Below are 22,381 nucleotides of genomic sequence, written 5' to 3'. Positions count from 1 at the left end.
GTTGTTGGTAGTTAATTTTATGTATCAATTTCACTGGGATGTAGTTTCCAGGTATGTGGTCAAATACTTCTAGATGTTTCTATGAGACTATTTCTTGTGTGAGATTAACATTTAAATCAGTGATAGAAGAGACAGGTACTATCCGTGGCTCACAGAGACTACTTTTTAGTTGGGGGAGATATATAACAAATGCTCAAAAAGTCAGCAAATAAAACTAATATGCAAATAATTGAAACAGGATGAGTGACGCTGTGTAAGTGGTGTTGACTCTGAGAGACAAATGTCAAGAAGGATCCAGTCACGTGAGCATCCAGGGAGGGAAGCATTCCAGGTAAAGGACACAGCACAAGGTTCTCTGAGTCAGATAAAAGCTTGGTCTGCAAGAACAGCTCCAAGAACAGCTAGCCTAGATGGCACAAATCAGGAAGGGAAAGGGAAAGGGGAAAGAAGGATCTAATCGGTCATAGGTAGGCAGAGGAGCAACATGAATTGTTTGTATTGTCTGGTCTTCAAGGAACTCAAAGCCCAGAGAGACACCTGAGAGTTAAATAAGACCCTTGAGATTTAAATAACTAACAGCACAAAATCCTTGACAGTGGAGGGAGGGGAGAGGCATGCAAAGGATTATCTGAGTATGGAGCATTATTAAAATAAGTCACATGACGTGGGCCTTCAGAAGCTTCTTTTTAGATTGATCTTTTCCTGGATATCACAGAATTGTACAGTGTGAGAGTTGCAAGAAAACTTCCTGCACATTCACTTGAGAAAGTAGATAATCGAAAGGGTTCAACATGCCCAAGCCTGTATTGTAGTGGCATTAAGGCATAGCAGGGCCTTAGGAAAAGCAGAAATATATGTAAGCATCCTTGTGCTTTTGGGAAAGTGCTGCTCAATTTTACATTTTAAATACAGACTTTGCCCTCCCTGAGTATAGCAACGCTGCTCATCTTGGGCATCCTTGTTAGATCCAGGACTTAGCACAGTGTCTGGCACAAAAGAGGTGCTCCATGGAGGCCTGAGGGATTAGAGAACAGGCCACCATCGGTTGGAGTTTGTGCCTCCCTCTGTTATTGAAGGATAAGCTAAACAACTAGAAGATGTATCTTTTGTGCTGCTTGTCTTCTCTGACCTGCTTTGATTGATTCTCCCTTCTCAGTAGACCCATATTTACATTCTATTATCTCCCATCCACCTTGAGCAAGCAAAAACTCCCTTGGTTTAGCTTTTGGCTTACTCTCTGCTTTTTTCCATCTTAAAATTTACGTTTCACTTCAAACACTTGGTAGTAAGAATTTATTCTGTTATCAGGGCATTTACTTTTTGTATTGCCTACTCTGGAACATTGTGTGCATGGAGACCAAGGGAGGACGAAGGACTTTGAAAAACAAAGAGGATAACCCTTTCAAGCCTTTGAAGGAATTCCCATCCAACTGCTCTGACCTTGACCCAGCAGATTAAGTGGCCCATACCAGGTGATGCTAGTGGTAAAGAGCCTGCCAATGCGGGAGACAGAAGAGACTCAGGTTACATCCCTGGGTTGGGAAGATGCCCTGGAGGAGGGCATGGCAACCCATTCCGGTATTCTTTCCTGGAGAATCCTATGTACAGAAGAGCCTGGCAGGCTACTGTCCATAGGGTCAGAGTCAGACGTGACTAAAGTGACTTAGCATGCACACACGCCTGCTAGATTATAACTATGCTTGTCTAAACTTTCACTCATCCATCTTCCAACTACATAAATTTCCCCACTCCAACTTCCAACACTTCTTTATATATGCTTGTGTATGCAAATTTGTTCATTTTCAATGAGATGGGGTAGAAAAAAAAGCAAATATCCTTTTAAGGAGTGAGTGATAGTTAAGTGATCAATCACATTTTGGTTTGAATTAACTTTTCAAAACACACTGTAATGTTTTGCTACTTAAAAGGGATTTTCCTCGGTGACTTTTAGATCTATTCACAATAGGACTCAATCTACCTTTGTGGGTAATTCTGCACCTGCCCCCTACCAGGTGAGATCATGTTTACTACTGTATCTCCTGCATCTAGCACAATGTCTGATGCATAGTTCTAGAAGAATCTGTGGATGAATGAATCAATGAGTTCCACCATGCCTAGAGCTGTATCAGATAGAGAAGTGCCTCTGCAGGCTAATAATCAGCACTCCTTCAAATGAATATGTTTTCTAAGACATTATTAATTCTATATTATCGGCGAGGGGGGGTACAGTGAGAGGAAGGGGGAGAGGCGGCTAAGATATTTTTTATTTCACTTGAAAGTGCTGTTTTCACACATCAGCAGTAGCAGCAAGAGGGCCATATTCATTTGCTTGTGTGTAAGGTTTGACTAAGGACCATATTTCTAAATTATTCAGAGATGCTACACAGCACCTTAAAGTTTGGTGCTCACACTATTTCCTCTGCCTAGATTGACTTCTCTCTTTTGTACCTAGTTGGTCTTTCCAGTATCAACCCAAATATGACTTCTTTGTGGAGACCTTCCCCAACAATTCTGAGTCCGCTGCCCTCCCCAGTAGAAAATGCCTCTTTGTTCTATGGCAGATTTCTCAGACTCTTGTCTTAACAGTCATTGTGTCATATCATAATTTATGTGTGTGTCTCCCCACTTAGAATGAGTGCTTAGAAGTTAGATAACCGTATTACTCATATTTATCTTCCTTGATCTCAATATTGGGTTAGCCAAAAGTTCATTCGGATTTTTCTGTAAGATGTTATGGAAAAACCTGAAGGAACTTTTCGGCCAAATCAGTATTTTTACTTTGTCGATACATGCTTGCTAAATGCTTGCAGGAATGAATAAATGGAAAGGAAGGAGGCAGTGGGGGAGGAAGGAAGGAAGAGATGAAGGATGGATCAGTTCAACATCTCCTGTGATGATTAGCTGAGAGCAGGGCTTTACAGCAGTTGGCATTGACAGGAAGGAGATAGGAGGCAATATTTCAGAGGCTGGGTGACCACAGGGTTGCCACTGCCATGGGTAGGAGGTGGGAGAGGCATAGAAGTCTACTTCAGTGACAAAGGAAGGCTCCTGGAAGGAGATAAATCTGGTCTTCAAAGCAAGTATTGTTACTTCACAATTTTTCCTATCATCTGTCCAACTCAGAAGTAAAAGAACTTGCTTAATCCTTAATAAAGAACAAATGCTGTTAGAAGAAACAAAGTCAGGTCTGCAGACTAGACAGCTACGTGTCCATTATTTAACAAAACTCTATTCCAAGGATCTTACAGTGTATAGTCTTATTTATTCAGAACCACTGTCTAAGGGGAAAAAATAAGCCCTGCGTAAATAAAGCCTATAGTTTTGTGGGTTTTAATAACTCAACACTATTATTCTAGATAATGTGTTCTCTTAGTTATCTGCTGTATCACATTCCTAACTCCTTTATGCATGTCAATTTTGGCAATTACGAACAGGGAAGGTAATAATCACTATAGAACCTGTGTTCTATAAATAGACATTGATTTAACCACCATTGCTAGTAATTCAGTTCAGTTCAGTCGCTTAGTCGTGTCTATTTGCAACCCCATGAACCACAGCTCACCAGGTTTCCCTGTCCATTACCAACTCCCAGAGTCCACCCAAACCCATGTCCATTGAGTCGGTGATGCCATCCAATCATTATTACTATTACCATTATTGCTAGTAATAGCTATCTTGAATAAGCTCATTTGTCATCATCATTTTCTATTTGATGAATACGGTAAAAAAGACATGCACTAGGTGACAACCTTCAACAAAAACTAATCCATTTTGTTGCTCTCTAGAGTGATAATTATGTTTTCTGGATGTAGTTTCTTTGGTGATGTTCCAAGGAAAAGATTTTCTATCCATTAACCAATAAAACCTAAACTGTGCACAGGATTGTTCTAGAATTTATGACACTTCAAACAATATGAAATAATTATATTGCTCTATTATCAATGGAAGATATTGTATCTAGGAATGAAGGCTTGAAGACTATCACAGCCAATACATTAAAGAAGTAACTCAAGAGGGGAACTTAATTATCTTGCATGTTTGTAAACTGCAGTTGTATTAAAATGGGAAAAAAATACCGTATCTTTTTAAATCCCTAAGATTTGTATGTTTTCATATTTAGACTTCTGAAAAGAAGATAAATCACTTTAGAAATCACTGTCCATGTTCTGAAATTTGCTAGTGAAACCCTGATTTTATTTTATATTGATATTAAAACACTTTAACAGTAAAAGGAAAAAAGTTAAGTCCTTTTATGTTTCAAAATACTTTCTCTAATATGTTGAGAAATACCAAGAATTTGTTTTCTGGGCCTTTAAATTAAATAGAAAGAGTCATATCTCAGTAAAGCTCTCAGGTTGCAGTATTTGTAATTCATCAATCAGGAAAAATTTTACTTAATCACTAAGAAGAAAAGTTAAAATAATTTTCGTACTAAGATACACATATATTGGGAAATGTTTTGTTTCAGTGCAAACGTTATGTCTTGGTGAATAATTCCCGTTTGGGAGTTTTGATTGCAGTTTTCCCAATATGAGGAATAAATGAGACGACTGGCTTGGGGAAGTGGAGAAGTAATTAGCGTATCTCATATCAGGCCGTCTATGTATTTTCTTTGCGAGAGGTGCTGTAGAGGAATTACCTGGAACTGATTAGCCCCAGGAGAGAAGTGGGGGAAACGCGCCTTTGGGAGTTCTCCGGGAGGACGCGAGCGCCCTCTAGACTGTATTTACGGACAAATTCTGGTGACGCAACTGCAGCCACTTCACCTTCACGGAGTGGGAGGGAAGGGGCCGGATTCCTCCCGGTGGGAGCACTGTCTGAACCAAAGAAAGAGGCTGGCGACGGGAAGGAAGAGCAGATCAAGCGTCGGAACAGTGGCCACAAGACAACCTAAAGCCTGTGCAGAGTTAGGCGCGCGTCACACACAGTTTCCCCGCCTACCTCCCCGCTACCCCATCCACCCGCCGCCGTGTGTCACCTTCCTGTTCGGAAGTCTTACTAGGTTGCTGGGACAGAACAGGGGGCGCCTGCTCCACCCATCAGGTATCCGGTTGGAAGAAAAGCCAGTCTCAACAACTTGATTCTCCCCGTTAAATGATAAGTTTAGCAGACCGTCTGTCTCCAAAGGCTGTACATTAGGGGAGGGGGAGGGGTGAGCACATCAGAGGATGCCTTTCGGTTCCAACCACAAATCATATGGTTGTGCCTCTTCTCTATTCCACTTAGAGCCCTCTGACTTAAATTCCTCGTTCCTCCTGGAATGCGGGAAAGAGCGTCTTTGAGAGAAAATGAACCCTGTGCATGTGTTTTGAATTTTTTCTGCACTGATTTGTGATGATAATCAGTCAGGTTACATTTCTTGTGTGTCTTGCTGGGGGTGTAATAAACCCAGGACACTGATGACTATAATTTTCTGGGTGATGTTGCAATGAAGGGAATAAAGTGGCCCAGTGGTGAACTTTGCAGCTCGTTCTTTTCCTGTATGGAAATTGCCTTTATATAAAGTGGGGTTCAAAACAAAGCTGGGACAGTCGCCTCTGAGTCATGTTCCCTTGTCATCCCAGCTTCCAGTCTTATCAGGCACATAGCAGGGAGGCTACTCTAGCCATAACTAAGCTCTACCTCCAGACTCCAGAAAGCAATCCCCAACCTTCATATCCTAGGCAACCTGAAGAATGAAAGAGGAAGCTATAGAATCCCCTTTGAAAGGTTTGTCTGCTTTTATTACTATCATTTGGATGGAATGGGTAGAACAAGGATGTTGGAGAGGATTTGGGGTTACTTGGCTTGGGGAGGGCACAGGAAGTGAGGCTCTGGAGGTTTCTTAATGTTTAAAAAACAAACTGGCAGAAACTTTGGTGCAGTTTGGTGTTTCTGGGCATTCTTCAAAATATTCACTCTCAAAAGGGGAAGGAGCCTTGTGGGAGCAGGCCCCCCGCTAGACTTGTTGAGGTGGAGCATGGGATATGGGGGCATAGGCAATCATAGAGTCATGTTATATGATGAACCCATGGAAGAGGAAGCAGAAATGGGCCAGTTTCTGTGATTTGGAGTTTCCTAAAAACCTTGCTTTGGGTTGGAAGTGTCCCTTTCAGGCAGTAGTTAAGTGCTTTTTAAAGAGTGGGTGCTGAGCAAAATCTCCCAGCCAGTCTCCAGGATGTGTTGTTCTCTTCTGCCAGTTTGGGGCTGTTGTAACTGAACAAACCCGAGAAGCAGTTGAGGCTACAGATCACATTCGGGCAAATGAAGTGGTTGTGCCTGCAAAACAAATTCCTACCCAGGACTAAAGAAAAACCCTTTCACAGGCTATTCTTGGTGTGACAGCTGGTATTTCGGAGTGTGTCAGATCCAGTAGACAACTTTAAAATGGCAAGGCCGTTGGCAAGTAAGGGGTCATGGCAGGGCAGTCGCTGCAGACATAACTGACCAGCGCCAGGCGCTCGACCCTGCGAACTTAGTAGCTAGGAGCCCTCTCCCGGCTCCTGGCTTCCCTGCCGGCGCTGGCGCGAGTCCTCGCACCGGCGGTCAAGCTGCAGCTCTCAGGCATCTCCGGGCGGCGGGGTTACTGGAAGGCACCGCACGGCGGTTCTGCAGCGCTCCCCTCCCTCCTTTGCTTTCTGGAGCGGAGGAGGCGCCCGGCTAATCTTTCGGGAGTCACAGTTACCAGGGACTGAGAGAAAGAGCAAGGTTCTGCCCTGAATTAAACCGGAGGAAGGCTAGGGAAGAAGTACAAACTAAGACCTTGGGGTGCGACCTAGCGGAGTTTTCAGTTCGGGGAGCGGGAGAGGGAACCTCGGGACTCGATGGTGCCCGCGGTGCCGGCTCCGCACCAATCCGGGGTCATGCCAGGTCGGTCCCCTAAATTGCCACCTCCTCACGTGTTCTTGGCATGGGGGGATTAAAAATGCAAGGGGAAAAATTACATGCGGAAAGGACAGAATGTTCCCAAAGATTACATTAGGAAAAAAAAAAGTGAAATGCAGATTTTTTCCCCCCTTAGTGCAGAGACGAATTTTATTTCCGCCCCCTCCCCTCCACATTCCTGACCTCTCTCCCTCCCCCTTCCCTCTTTCTTTCCTTCCTTCCTCCTCTTCCAAGTTCTGGGATTTTTCAGCCTTGCTTGGCTTGGGCCAAAAGCACAAAAAAGGCGTTTTCGGAAGCGGCTCGGCCGTGCACAAGGGCCATTTGTTTGTTTTGGGACGCGGGGCAGGAAATCTTGCCCGGCCTGAGTCACGGCGGCTCCTTCAAGGAAACGTCAGTGTTCTCCCGTCGCCCCAGCCCGCTGCGCGCCCGGCCGCCGCTGCCCATGGGGGAGATGCAGGGCGCGCTGACCAGGGCCCGGCTCGAGTCCCTGCTCCGGCCCCGCCACAAAAAGAGGGCCGAGGCGCAGAAAAGGAGCGAGTCCTTCCTACTGACCGGACTGGGTAAGCGCCGCTGCCGCCACGCGGGAACTTGCCTTGCTCACTCCTCCACTAGTTGCTCGAATCGGGAAAGAGGGGCTGGGTATCTGGGACTGCATTGAGGATGGGACCGGGGAAAGGAGGGCGGCGGGAGCCGGGGAACCACGCTGACCCCGAAGATAGGGGCGTGCGGGGCCACCCTCCCCCGGCGCTGCCGCTCTGCGCCGGAGATAGCTGTTGATGGTGCGCTGCACGCCGGGCGAGGGCTCGGGGGACTGCTTTGTGAATTACGCGAGAGGATCAGAGTCGGCGCCGGGGCGGGGGGCAATCCGAACTGAGGGTTTGAGAAACCAGAGCGGGCACAGAGCCACCCCGATCGCCGCGCACCGGGCAGAAACCGCTCTGATTTCCTGATCTGCCGCGACTCTGATTTCCTCGCAAGGCGGAATAAATGAGAAAGGTGGAAAATTACCCCGGCTGCTCCCTCCCGCCCGCCCCCTCCGCCTCCGGCCCGGGAGCCGAGGAAGGCGAATAACAGTCCCCGGCCGGTCCCCCCCGGGGCGGTCCCCGAACCCCCCAACCCTGCTGCCGGCTGGCCCTCTCCTCAGGGGCGGAAGCGCCCGCCGCCGGCGGGTTTGCAGCGGCTGAGCCGCGCGGCGCCTGGGGGCGGGGCCGAGGGCGGGGCCGAGGGCGGGGCCGGGCCGCGCCGCTTACTCGTTGTCGCGTGGGTCCCGCCCCCGCGGCGGCACAACGCTTATAAAGCGGGAGACTGGGCCTGAGCGCGGTGTTGGCTGAGCCCGTCTCCCCTTTGTAACGACTCCCCGTGCTCTCTCTGGCGATGACGGTGAAAACCGAGGCTGCTAGAGACACCCTCACTTACTCCAGAATGAGAGGCATGGTAGCCATTCTCATCGGTAAGTGTAGGGATACGACTGGACTTCTAGGTTGTTTCTAGGTTACGCGAAGTGGAAATTTTTGAATGCCCGGGATCAGATTAGTGTGTGTGGCGTTGGATATTACAAAGCCTTTGTCTAAATGTTTCTCCTCTTTAATTCACAGCTTTCATGAAACAGAGAAGGATGGGCCTGAATGACTTTATTCAGAAGATTGCCAATAACTCCTATGCATGCAAACAGTAAGTTTCGGGGGGGAATTGGGGGAAATAAAAATAGTGAAGTTTCCATTTACCAGCAGTAAAATACACTTCCGATTAATATATTGATCAGGAAGCCAAAGACTTCCCGCGGGTGGGGGATCCCTTTTCTCTTTAAATTCTAACTATCGAAGACATTTAAAACATTGAAATTAATTTGCTGATTTGGCTTGCACTAGAGATGCAAGATAAAATTTCCATGTTTTCCCCATTCACCTCCTCTCTCCTTGAAGAACAACCCCCATCTCTGTGTTTCACTGGGTTTATTATTTTAGCTATTATTTTCTTTAACAGTAATTGATTCGGGTGTTTTTAGTTTAAACACTGAATCCTCCGGAGAAGTTGAGCCAGAAATTCACTGTTGGTGTTATCTGCCCCCTTGTGGCGAGTTAAGATGTTCTAAGTTGTTCCTTTCCTCTCTGCAGCCCTGAAGTTCAGTCCATTTTGAAAATCTCCCCACCTCAGGAGCCTGAGCTTATGAATGCCAATCCTTCTCCTCCAGTAAGTGTTCTCTATTCGTGAAACATCAATGGAGGGATCTTAAAAATGAGTCAGTTTCCCTACGTGGATGAATTAAAATAGCATTTTAGTTAGTATCAAGGCAGGAATGCCTTGTTAGTTCATAGCAGACAACTGACATAAGCACTTAAGTATGAATCAGTGGAGCATTTTGAAAGGCATATTTCATAAAAGTGTTATCTGCTTAAGAACAGCACGATTGTGTACAATTTCCATACTCTGTTTTGCAATATGCACATGTTTGGACAAAAGGTATTTTGAAATGTGTTTATAGATGTCTGGGTACCTGCCTAGTCATTTGCAGATATCCCATCTCTTACATTGCCTGTACTTTACTATCGCAATCTTCCTTTGAAACAAGGAAAAGATTAAAGGAAAATCTTTTATTTTCCAGCCAAGTCCTTCTCAGCAAATCAACCTGGGCCCGTCATCCAATCCTCATGCTAAACCATCTGACTTTCACTTCTTGAAAGTAATTGGAAAAGGCAGTTTTGGAAAGGTAATTTTACATCTGAAGCTCTTAATGTTTATAGTCTCTCATATGCTAATTTTACATTCTCCCTGGATGTGAACAGGAAAATGATTTCTATTTTAAATTTCAGGTTCTCCTGGCAAGACACAAAGCAGAAGAAGCATTCTATGCAGTTAAAGTTTTACAAAAGAAGGCAATCCTGAAAAAGAAGGAGGTATGAGCTGGGCTTGGAGATAAGACATTCACTAAACATTACACTGGAATCTTGGCGCCAAGTTGAAATTTGCCACTAAATCTGCATTGTCCTTTTTCTAGGAAAAGCATATTATGTCGGAGCGGAATGTTCTCCTGAAGAACGTGAAACACCCTTTCCTGGTGGGCCTTCACTTCTCCTTCCAGACGGCCGACAAGCTGTACTTCGTCCTAGACTATATTAACGGTGGAGAGGTGAGTGGAGGGGATGGGAGCTGACCCCTGGGTGTCTGTGCATAGCCCGCTTCATTTAATTTGAGAAGAAAGTTTGTAAAAGATAGTTAGGAGAAAAGTCAACAGAATTAGCATTTCCCTTCACCTGCCAGCATTCAGATAGTTAATAGACTAGGGCTGCTTCCTGCCATTGTCCTCTTTAGTTATATATATGTCAAGACTGATTCAGTGCATTGTCCTCTGGCTTGGCAACCCAAGCTAACTCTGTTCTGTCTTCTACAGTTGTTCTACCATCTCCAGAGGGAGCGATGCTTCCTGGAACCACGGGCTCGATTCTATGCTGCTGAAATAGCCAGTGCCTTGGGTTACCTGCACTCTCTGAACATCGTTTATAGGTGAGTTGAAGAGCTCTTAAGGTGCCCTTCTAGTGTAAAGGAGACCATAGCCCAAGCTTTGACAGCGCCTTAAGATAATTTGTGTTCACGCATAACTTGTTCATCTAAAACCAGATCTCCAGCATGTGACTGGTCTTGACTCCCTTCCACTAGGCAACTGGCCAATACAGATTGTGCCTAATTCAGAATAGATTAACAGAACAAGGACTCCTTTTTAGATTTACTAACACAACTACAGTGAATATAAAGTGCTTCTAACAGCCCTAGCAATGATCTTTACAGAGAATTACTCATGCAGTGAAATTAATTTATGTGACTACTTTTTCTTTTTTTTTAAACAGAGACTTAAAACCAGAAAATATTTTGCTAGATTCACAAGGACACATTGTCCTTACTGACTTTGGACTCTGCAAGGAGAACATTGAACACAATGGCACGACGTCCACCTTCTGCGGCACGCCCGAGGTAGGCACACTCTTGATTTGGTGCCTGGTCTACCCATTCCTCCAGGAAGATATCATTGCACTAGTGCCTTGAACTACTGAAAGAGTATTCTTAGAAGTGTTCTAGTCCAGTTCAGTGCAAGTAAAATACATTTAGTCTTGGAGGCATGAGAAACTCCAAAGCCTCATATTGCTTTAATTAAAATGAGCTGTTCATAAGATCCATGGTCATAGAAGGTTTCTAAATTCTCAAGATAGCTGAGGGGTACCCACTAGCTTTCTAAATATCAGGACATATAAGTGGACAGTCGGCATCAAAGGCATCAATTTTATCAGGAAGTAGTCTAGGGAAATATATCCTCCAAGTAAACCCAGTGTGTCTCAGCCCTTTGGAGGCGCACACCTGATCTTGGCAGTGCTTGGTTTCAGGGGCTCTAAACTCTCTTTTCCTGGTCTTTCAGTATCTGGCGCCTGAGGTGCTTCATAAGCAGCCCTATGATAGAACTGTGGACTGGTGGTGCCTGGGGGCCGTCTTATATGAGATGCTGTATGGCCTGGTGAGTAGCCCATTGAGAATCGGGGAATATTGCCCTGGGTTGATACATTTTTCCCTCCAGACTCATCTGGGTACACAAACCCTTTTGCAGACTTGATCATCATGTCTTGCCCTTTATCAGTAAGATTAACAAATGCTGATGTGACAGGCATATTGGTTAAATTATAGGTGTCTTAGGATAAACCCTTTTACCTAGTGGATTTTTCTTTTGTAAGTTCCTGCTTTACTAGGTTTGACCACACTTAACATATGTGAGAGTGAAAAACATGGCTTATTAGCATCTACCCCGACCCCCCATCAGAATGGCAAAATATAGACACTGAAAAATCCAGGGCAAAGAAAACCTATCAAATGATAGACTTTGTCAAATCCAGCTTCATGCATTACAGTCTGAGTCTTTATAGGTAATGACTGCTCTCCAGAACTTCCAGTTGACTAGTAAGTAATCCTCCCCCTTCTTTCAGCCTCCCTTTTATAGCCGAAACACAGCTGAGATGTACGACAACATTCTGAACAAGCCCCTCCAGTTGAAGCCAAATATTACAAACTCTGCAAGACACGTCCTGGAAGGCCTCCTGCAGAAGGACAGGACAAAGAGGCTGGGAGCCAAGGATGACTTTGTGAGTCACTTTTCCTGTCCTCCTGGGCTGTCTGGGTAGAGCCCTAGACCTCACTGCCCTTCTTGAATTTCAGGCATCTAAATTCATGTTTCTTTCTCAACAGATGGAGATTAAGAATCATGTCTTCTTCTCCCTAATTAACTGGGAAGATCTCATTAATAAGAAGATTACTCCCCCTTTTAATCCAAATGTGGTGAGTAGCTCTCTTGGGCATGTGTGGAAACCCAAGGGCTTCTCTTTTAAGTCAGAGTTTGATGGCGCTGGTAGGGGTTGGGGGGGGCCCCAAGGAATAAATTGGCAGATATTTTGTTCATAAACCATTACTTTACCCACAGAAAAAGTAGAACTTCTATCTCTATGAAGCTCACATAATTTTTCAACACATGTATAAATTAAAGTAACTAAAGACAGAAAGAAAACATGACCTTCATAGTTTAAACTTTATGTGGCCTGTGGGGTTTGTGCTTGAAATGGTTTGTGATGGTCTCTATATAGCGCCTAAAACTTGCACAAGAATTACCCTGCCTGTCTCCACTGTGAATTCTTGACATGGAGCATGTTTTTTTTTTTCCCTCTTCTTGCAACAGAGCGGACCCAGCGACCTGCGGCACTTTGATCCTGAATTCACCGAAGAACCGGTCCCCAACTCCATTGGCCGGTCCCCAGACAGCCTCCTTCTCACAGCCAGCGTCAAGGAAGCGGCTGAGGCCTTCCTGGGCTTTTCCTATGCACCTCCCATGGACTCTTTCCTCTGAGTGGTCTTAGGGTTGGTTGCAAAGGATTTTTTAGTTAACCTTTTGGCAGAGCTGCCAGCTGACAGGACATCTTAAAAGAGAATTTGCACATCCCTGGAAGCTTGCCCATCTTGGCAGTCTTATTGCACACTGTTTGCTGGAAGCTTTTCGAAGAGCACATCCTCCTCAGTGAGCTTGTGAGATTTTCCTCTTTATTCTTCCTTCCAATGTGGTGCTATCTCTGAAATGAGCAGTAGAGGGCCGCCCGAGACAGATGCAGTGGTCTCACTGGCAGGCAGACGCTGTTGTGAGAAGGAGCTTCTGGAGGTCTGTCTGGGCCACGATAACGAATCTTATGAAATGTGCCTTTTCTGATGAGATCGTGTTAGCTCCAAAGCTTTTCCTGTTGCCGAGTGTTTTCGTTCTCTGTTTCTCCTTGTGGACTCCCTGTGTGATCCGCCGTATGAGTGTGGTATGCTTGCTCACAGAAGGACTCAGTTTTAAGCATCAATGTGACACTTGCAGGACACTACAACGTGGGACATTGTTTGTTTCTTCCATATTTGGAAGATAAATTTATGTGTAGACTGCTTTTTTTTTTTTGTAAGATATAGTTAGTTAAAATTTATTGAAAATGGTCTTGCAATGACTTGTATCCAGATGCTTAAAGAAAGCATTGCTGCTACAAATATTTCTATTTTTAGAAAGGGTTTTTATGGACCAATGCCCCAGTTGTCAGTCAGAGCCTGGTGTTTTCATTGTTTAAAATGTCACCTATAAAATGGGCATTATTTATGTTGTGTTGTTTTTTTTTTTGCATCCCTGATAATTGTATGTATTGTATAAAAAAAGTCTGTACATTGGGTTATAACACTAGTATATTTAAACTTACAGGCTTATTTGTAATGTAAACCACCATTTTAATGTACTGTAATTAACATGGTTATAATATGTACAATTCTTTCTCCCCTCCCTACCACACACCTTTTTGTGTGTGTGATAAACCAACTTTGGTTTGCAATAAAACCTTGAAAAATATTTACAGAAATTGTGTCAAGTGCGTTATTTTGTATATTTCAGTTAAAAGAACAATAGTAGGTCCATTTAAAATCGAAAACCAGGGAAATGCTGCTGTGATTGACAGTAGCTCACTTCCTCCAGAAGCATCAGCTTCTGACTCTGAAGAGAATGCTGCCGCTGCTGCTGCTAAGTCGCTTCAGTCGTGTCCGACTCTGTGCGACCCCATATCCGGCAGCCCACCAGGCTCTCCCATCCCTGGCATTCTCCAAGCAAGAACACTGGAGTGGGTTGCCATTTCCTTCTCCAATGTGTGAAAGTGAAGTCGCTCAGTCTTGTCTGACTCGTAGTGACCCCGTGGACTGCAGCCTACTAGGCTCCTCCACCCATGGGATTTTCCAGGCAAGAGTACTAGAGTGGGGTGCCATTGCCAGAAGAGAATAGGGCAGTCTTAAAGTCTTAGTTTTTTTTTTTTCAGGCCACACTGTGCAGTTTGCAGAATCTTAGTTCCCCAACTAGGGATCAAACCCATGCCCCTGGCAGTGGAAGCTCTTGACCAGGGAATTCCCTAAAGCCAATTTCTATCTGGGGGCTTTATCAGCATTCTATGATGTCAGTCATTATCCACAAATCCATCCAAACAAATCCTTGTCCATTTAACTGCCTCAAGGATAGTCATGAAGTAATGTTCCCTATGTTTATTGCCTGCCCTATGAAACTGGCTGTTTGTCCCGACCTTTGTCTTGTCTGAAGTGAAGTGAAGTTGCTCAGTCGTGTCCGACTCTTTGCGACCCAGTGGACTATAGCCTACCAGGCTCCTCAGACCATGGGATTCTCCCGACAAGAGTACTGGAGTGGGTTGCCATTTCCTGAAGTAACAAGTAATTCTTTAACAAATACTTGAGTGCCTTCACTGGGCCATGCTCTATTCTAAGTACTGAAGATAAAGCAAGAGCAAAGCTGACACATCTCTGCCCTTACAGAGCTTGATGGGAAAGGCAGACTTGGTCAGCAAAGCAGTTTGTTGAAGTGGAAATCTAGATACTAGTCTGCAGGTCTAGGAGAATGCTGCTAAAGAGGACGAGGATAAGTGGCTATGTTCCCCAAACGCTGAGCCAGCAGGACTCCTGGTTCCTGAGAGTAACCAGAGCCGAACTGAGTCCAGTGTCAGCTCCAAGAAGGAGCCTGAAGGGACACATCCCTGACTTGGATCAGAAGCCTCTGGAGCTAGTATGCACCCGGCACTGCGTGGGCCCACCTGTATTCGGCCCACTGGAATAGTTCCTGTGGGAGCAGGGAAAAGAGCATTGTAGGAGATCATCATCTTGTATACAAGTTGTTTGGACTTTTTCTCTTCTCTAAGCCTTCCACAAATTCCTTGCATACATGGGATCCTCCAATAGTTGGTCTTGTGGCTCTGAGCCTACTACACACCCTTTATCTTGACCTCTCAGTTTGCACAGGGATTTCCCTGGGGACAGTCGCTTTCCCTTTTATCATGGCTTTTATATCTTGCTGCATTTGAGTTACTGCTCTTCCCTCCAGACACTAGCTGCATTTTAAACCCCTTACCTACCACAAAGGCCAAAGTCAACGACGTGCTTGCTAAGTCACTTCAGTCATGTCCAACTCTGTGACCCCATGGACTGTAGCCCATCAGGCTCCTCTGTCCATGGGGATTCTCCAGGCAAGAATACCGGAGTGGGTTGCCATGCCCTCCTCCAGGGGATCTCCCCCACCCAGGGATCAGACCTGTGACTCCTATGTCTCCTGCATTGACAGGTGGATTATTTATTACTAGCGCCACCTGGGAAGCTCAAAAGTCAACTACGATGATAAAGAAAATCTATAAAGTCCTAGTAAAGATTGATGCTAGTCCTGACAGAAAGACTTTCCTTGTATCTAACCCTCATTCTCATGATGAATAGCAGTTAAGAGCCCCTCTATGAACAATAAGTATTTAAAACATTTTTATCTGAACATGGGTCTTTCAGCTGGCATTCTCCCATCTAATTAGACATAACTCAGAGGAGCTAATCATGGATTACAAAGCTTTTTAATCTTTTGAGGGTAGAAATGTGGCTTCTGGCTTCAGTCAGTTGCTATGTAAGATCTGATTTACATTGCTGGAGAGAAGATAAGAGCCAAAGGAGACCCGAGTGTTGTCACACAAACAGGAGGAGATTAGATCAAACACACGTGGGTGGGAAGGGAATAGGGCCAGAACAGGGAAGTCCAGAAAGAACAAAGGATCAATACAAAAAAAAAAAAAAAGCAAATATTTACTAAACACGGTGATGTCAAGTAGTACATGTGCAGAAGTATCTTTTATCTAGGGGTGTGGGACACATCTTTGTCAGCATTTGAAACTACATTTGAGCATGATGGTGGATAAAAGGAACAATTCACTTCTCCATAGGTTTTCAGCTGTGTAGCTGCTCAAATATGAATTTAGGGGGAATGTGTTCGGCTAAGATTCCTACAAATTGAAGTGGGACTTTTAAACCACTGCTACCATGAAGATAACTCAAGTACCATGCTTAGGGAATTTGCCATCTACTTGGGGCACCCACCCATGGTATAAGGCCAGTGGAGAATGAGGGCTAAAGGGAACCTCAGAAGTCTAGAAGTTCTCTGTGGCGTTGGCTGCCTAGAGCAGGCTTCTAAACTCTCTAGGTTACTAGAATCTCCCTAGAGATTTTGTTTCTAGGGAGTCTAGAAGGATATAAGCCTTAAGAATTAGACAACATGAATGGTTAATACTATAGAATTCATACTATATGCCCGGCGTTGCTCTAAGTGCTTTATAAAAAATTCATTGACCCCCTGATTCAAAGAGAAGAAATTAGCACAGAAAGGTAATTTGTGGGGACATGATGAGGTTAGAAGTCAAATCATGATAGTCTAGTCCCAAAGCCTATGCTTGTAACCACTAAACTATTCTGCATAATGTCACCTCTTAAGTGACAAGAATATAGAAGCCAACACTTCTGTGCTTGTTAGTCATTTACTTACTATTTCACTAGACTTTTACTCAGATACCTTCTAAGTGTCATGCTAAGGTAACGAGAGAAAAAGAGAAAGTGGGGAGAGGAGGGAGAAAGAAAGAATTTTCAATTATAGAACTTCCCTGGTGGTCCAGTGGTTAAGACTCCAAGCTTTCACTGTGAGGGTATGGGTTCGATCCCTAGTCAGAGAAGTTCCATATGCTGTGTGGTGTGACAAAAAAAAAAAAAAAAGAATTTGCAGTTATACCATAGACATTTATAAATTGTTTGTGAAGATGAGATGCAGCTGGAAATACACATTGCAGTGAGAGTATAAATCAGTACAACCATTTTGGAAAAATGTTTGGCATTTTCTACTAAATAAAGATGAATATATTTATAACTTATGACCCGGTAGCTTCACTCCATGGTATATGCACCCCAAAGAGTGCACATATATTCAATAAAAAGTTTGCAGTGATATTCGCAGTAGGACTATTTATATGAGCCTCAAAATGGCAACAATTCAAAATGTCTCCCAACAGCAAAATAAATATAACTAGTAAAATGAATGGATATAATTTAATACCATATTATAATAAAAACAAATGGATAATTGCTATATACAGTAACAGGGAATAAACCTCACAGACATAGAAACCACACTGTATGATTTTATTTATATAAAATTTGAAAGCAGGTAAACAAAACAAAGCTGTATAGAAGTCAGGATCTGATTGCCTTTGGGAAGGGGAGAAAATTAAGAGGGTAAGCAAGGGGGCTGGTCTTCTGGTTGCTTGCTGGTAATTTCTTGATCTTGGTTTCAGGCCTGATTTTGCTTTTTGATATATCATCAAGCTAAATACTTATGTGACTTTTCTATATGCTTGCTATATATCAATAAATATGTTAATTATAAAATACATGGAATTTCCCTCATGGTCCAGTAGTTAAGAATCTGCCTGCCAATGCAAGCTACAAAGGTTCCGTTCCTGGTCCAGGAAGATTTCACATGCCACATAGTAACTAAGCAGGGTACCACAGCCACTGAGCCCACACACGTAGAGCCTGTGCTCTGAAGTAAGAAAAGCCACCGCAATGAGAAGCCCCTGCAGCGCAACTGGAGAGGAGCCCATACTCACCACAACTAGAGAAAGCCCGTGCACAGCAACAAAGACCCAGCATAGCTAAAAGTAAACAAATAAAACTGAAAAACATATGATGTGATAAAAATAGGATGCTATGGGAACCCAGAGGAGGAACATCTTATCCAGTTTGGGGGTCAAGTAAAAGGGCTACATTTTCAGGGAGTTTGGCACAGAGAAGCTTAGGGAGATCTTGAGGGTCCAGGCAGATTGCCTTAGGAATTGGATCTTGAAGTCGAGGCAGAAAGGAGGGCATTCCAGGTCTGGAGAGTTGAGGCGGGGGTGCCAGAGGGCAACCTACATAAGCACAATGAATAGAGTATTGGGGAAAGGGTGGGTCTCAGAAAGACCTAAGTCAGAATCCCAGCTCCCCCAACCCACTTTGTTGCACTGGGCAAGTAGTAACTTGGGCAAACATCTCCTAACCTCAGTTTCTTTAGGGGGGAAACATGCATCCCCTGCCTGTTTTTTCACAGTTAAGCATGAGACAAGGTCAGAAGGAACTGGAATTTTAAAAGGCTAGTTAATTTCATCTTTCCCCACTCATTACTTTTCTCAATTTCCTCTTCTCTTTTGCAGATTATAGGGGGAAAATGTATTAAAGAGCGGCGAGAAGTCATTTTAAATAGGGAGATGGACCTTGTGACGGATGTTCTTGAAAGTCTCGTGAAGTTTAGATTTCACTAGGTAGTAAAATGAAACACTTGGAGCTTTTCTATGAGGAAAAGTCATGATCAAAAGGCACGTTCTGGTGACTCTTGGCAAGAGTTGTAATTGTGGGGAGAGCTCTGGGATTAAAAAAATAAGGAAGCCACGTAGGAGACTTTTGACAATCATTCCATTGGTGGTGGGAAAAAAAGGACAGAGAGAGATTTTGAAGGCCTCAAATCAATGGAGCTTCATGAATTGATGGGAATGAAGGAAGAAGGATGTATTAATGTAGTTTATTTCTTTAATGTAATTGACTCCACTTATTGGAGTGGTTGTCTCAGCTGCAACAATACCATTCAGGACAAAAACCACCCACCCACTAGTTTCTCCAATATCCCCAGGATGTGATGAATCAGCTGATAGATAATCAATCAGTGTACTTGGCAAGGCAAGATGTTACTCATTGTACTCAATCTCTACCCCATCCTGTTAAGACATTTCTCACCTCATCCATCAAAATGCTCCTAAAATCCTACTGCATATGCCTCAAGCTTTGTACTGGGAGCAGAATGATGTTAAACCTAACCTGGTGTGAATCAGAACAATACTTCTATTAAGAAAAACACACTCACCCACATTAATTAAACCCAACTGGAGAAACTGGTTAAATGTGTTTTCACATTGCATGAAAATTGTTAGCCAGTCACCAAAACTAACAAATTATTATCACTTAGACTTCATGTGGCTGACCTATGATCTTTCCTAGTTTGCTTTGGCCACTGAATATTTGCTCTATAAGAACATACTTCACATATATACTCTGTGGATTTAAGAGGTTGCTCCTTCCGGAAGTGTATAAATTAGCCTGGGATAGAACCTGCATGCTGAATTTACTAATTAAGAAATGAGAAACCAGAACTATAAAGGTGGCATAGAAATACAAGAAACCATTCTTAAGTAATCTTTTAAAACTTTGAAGAGTTACAGATTTTGCCATTTGTTATAAATTGGTATACGTAATTTAACCAGAACCATGAGAAAGTTGGTATTGTGTGAATTTTGAGGCACTTTCGACATGTTGTAGGAGTGATGTGGACTTTCTTGAGTTTTACACATTCATAAGTGAATGGTCTGTATCTCGTGCCTTTGTTGGTTTTCTGTGAGCTGTAGTTTCTGGGAAGTGAGCAGCTCTCATTCCTGTAACTCTTGTAATCCAGTCATTCGTGTGCCTCCTTCATGAGGATTCAGTGTGGCTGTGGTGCTGTTATCCCTCTGATAGGAACTCTTAACTCAGTGTAAAGCCCCAAAGATCTGTTACTTATTTTTATTTTATATTGTACTATATTTTCTTTATATTGTTGTGTTTGTTTCAGGTGTACAGCAAAGTGATACAGTCATATATATATATATGAATTAACAAAAGCAGTTCCCGTCTTTTGATGGGGAGCTCATGGTTTATAATATAAATGGCATTATTTTGAGAGAGGGATAACTTAGGTATGGTATTAGTTTTTTTTTTCTTTTTGAAGCTTGAGGCAGTTGTAAAATAACTTAATGTAGCTTTTTGCAACTGTGTATTCCATAGTATTTTTTTCATTTGGTGAAATTTTAACTGTTAATGTTTTTGGCATTGTGCTTTGTACCATTTATTAAATAAAAATTATTTAAATTGAAAAAAAAAGAACATACTTCATATACATATATATATACACACACACACATATGTTTTGTTTGCTTTCCACACCTTTTCTGTGAATGACTCTAGCAGCAAGAACAGAGCAGTCTAGATCCTTATTCATTGTTTACCTATAACATTATGTTTGTGCGTTTGGATAGCTTGGAAACCGTGGACTCTGACAGGCAGGGTTCTCGGTTTCCTCCTTTCCGTGTGGTTTGTTCTGTGCTCCGCCTACTGTACCACAGCAGGCATGATGACGACGCTGTAACAACAATATAGAGGGTACAGACTGTTCACGAGAAAACACATGGACAGATAATCACTCTGGTCAACAGCAGAACAAGGATTATGAGCATGAAGACACAGTGTCACTTTACAGACACATATATAAAACAGATGAGTGGCTGCCAATTTGTTCGTGACATCCGGTTGGTTTTAACATGGTTCTGCTCAACCTTATTTTACTGCCACTTTGGCATTCCAGAAGCCAAAGTCATTGCCTTCCCTAGCCAGACCCAAGCCATCTGATTTCAAGTGTGTGGCAGTGTTGCTCGTGAAGGTCAGGACAAATCTATTTGTTTTGGTGATAACTAATTAGAGTTCACTTCATTAGATCAATTAGGGTTAATCTGGAAACAATTTGGAGTCCGAATTGCAAACAATGATTATATTTTCCTCTGAAAGATCACGGAAAAGGGACACACAGAAAAAATTCGATGCCTGAATTAGATTTTATGCTACCTAATAATAATGGACAATTTGGGATAAGTTTAGAGAAAATACAGTCTCTCAAACATATGTGATAACTGTTAAAATCATAGCAAACAGAAGAATAGATAATTAGGGAACAGGAAAGAATGTGGAATACATGATGCTTCCTTAGATTTTCTTTTTTTATATGTAAATGGATAACATGCTGTTGTTAAAGTAAATAAATAAAAACTTGATGGGTCAAAATAAGTAATAATTTCACAATTGTCTTAATGCTCAGCAATTCCCATCCCAATTTTCCCTTGTTGGAGATAACCAATAGTAAGCTTTTTTGGTGTATCCTTTCAGAAATTTGATGTGCATAGGCAAGCATAAAGGCTTCCAATAACACAGAATTAGGATTTTAAAGGCGGGACAGAGGAAGTGTCCTGGTTGCTGGTTGATTTTTTTTTTTAAGTTGTCCTAATTGTTCATACTTTTTAAAAGTTCAAAATCTCATTTGTGTGAGTTGAGGGCTAAAAAAATTTCTGTGTAATGCAACTCTTATACCGCTTGTCCACTTTTTCATCTGGTGAAATGAAGACAGCAATCTGGTTTCATGTTGCAGAACAAACAAACAGTAAGCTCACTGAGACAGGGGACTTGACTTTCAAGGTTGCCCTTTGCAGCTATGCATGACTTTTGCCTGGTCCGCAGTGCTTACAACCTAACAGCTCAGCAGCTTCATTCTGGCTACACTCTTTATAACACAGCTAGAAATCATCTTGATTTTCCAGTTACTAGATAGCTGTTTCGTGCCTACAGCATACCTGAATGTTTTCATAAAAGTGACCTAAGGAGGGGGATAATACTTTCCCTTCCAACCATGCCTACATTCCTTCAAGTCATTCTTTCTATCAACTATCCTGTCCTTTCCAATATCATAGAATCATAAAAATGTCAGGACACAGGAGTCACTACTAGCTCCAGGGGTCATAAACTCAGTAATGCCTTCAGGAGCCAGGGCTGTAAATCAGATTAGACTAAGACAAAAGAAGCCATGAACACGCGTTTTCTCTTAAAAGCATTGAAACTAAAATCATAGTTAAAATCAAAACCAGAAACCACGAGTTGGCCAAGTGAAATGAGTCTACGGCCAGAAACTTCTGCAAGTGTTATAGTCTAATGTAATATGCAATTATGCAAAATTCAATGGGCCGTCCTTTCTTTTGCATTCTTGTCTGTTCATACAGGAACAACACAACTATAAGGAAAATCCCAGAAACTGAGGATCGAGAGCTCTGCTTCTCCCAACCACGCACCGTGAGGAAGGAAGCTTCCGGGGACACTAGTTTGGCATTGTGCTGTACATGCAGTCGTGTCCTACTTTTTGCAACCCCATGGACCGTAGCCTGCCAGGCTCCTCTGTCCATGGGCCTTGCCAGGCAAGAATACTGGGATGAGTCGTCATTTCCTCTACCAAGGGATCTTCCCG

The 22,381-nt window shown here is 43.2% G+C and overlaps 1 protein-coding gene across 4 annotated transcripts in view; it reads left to right on the top strand.

The window, feature by feature from the left end:
• The window catches only part of SGK1 (serum/glucocorticoid regulated kinase 1), a 115,828-nt gene extending 102,062 nt beyond the window's left edge, over positions 1-13,766 (top strand). Inside the window, exons 1-12 of one of the 4 annotated variants that reach the window (XM_055433349.2) lie at positions 5,538-5,709; positions 8,460-8,535; positions 8,979-9,054; positions 9,467-9,571; positions 9,675-9,758; positions 9,860-9,991; positions 10,253-10,365; positions 10,707-10,830; positions 11,270-11,365; positions 11,829-11,984; positions 12,088-12,177; positions 12,572-13,766. In XM_055433349.2, the coding sequence (XP_055289324.1) occupies positions 5,676-5,709; positions 8,460-8,535; positions 8,979-9,054; positions 9,467-9,571; positions 9,675-9,758; positions 9,860-9,991; positions 10,253-10,365; positions 10,707-10,830; positions 11,270-11,365; positions 11,829-11,984; positions 12,088-12,177; positions 12,572-12,739 (1,254 nt within the window). In that variant the 5' untranslated portion in view covers positions 5,538-5,675 and the 3' untranslated portion in view covers positions 12,740-13,766. Of the gene's footprint in view, positions 1-5,537; positions 5,710-7,136; positions 7,425-8,156; positions 8,315-8,459; positions 8,536-8,978; positions 9,055-9,466; positions 9,572-9,674; positions 9,759-9,859; positions 9,992-10,252; positions 10,366-10,706; positions 10,831-11,269; positions 11,366-11,828; positions 11,985-12,087; positions 12,178-12,571 lie in introns of those variants that run through there. The other 3 variants (XM_055433347.2, XM_055433348.2, XM_088840768.1) reach the window with 3 other exon arrangements.
• The last annotated feature ends 8,615 nt before the right edge of the window (positions 13,767-22,381 follow it).

This window comes from Moschus berezovskii, chromosome 10, assembly GCF_049115385.1.
Source record: "Moschus berezovskii isolate FMDL1 chromosome 10, NW_MosBer_1.0, whole genome shotgun sequence".
In the NCBI taxonomy this organism is placed as follows: domain Eukaryota; kingdom Metazoa; phylum Chordata; class Mammalia; order Artiodactyla; family Moschidae; genus Moschus; species Moschus berezovskii.
The sequence above is the reverse complement of the archived record's forward strand: the minus strand, read 5'-3'. Positions and strand labels throughout refer to the sequence as shown.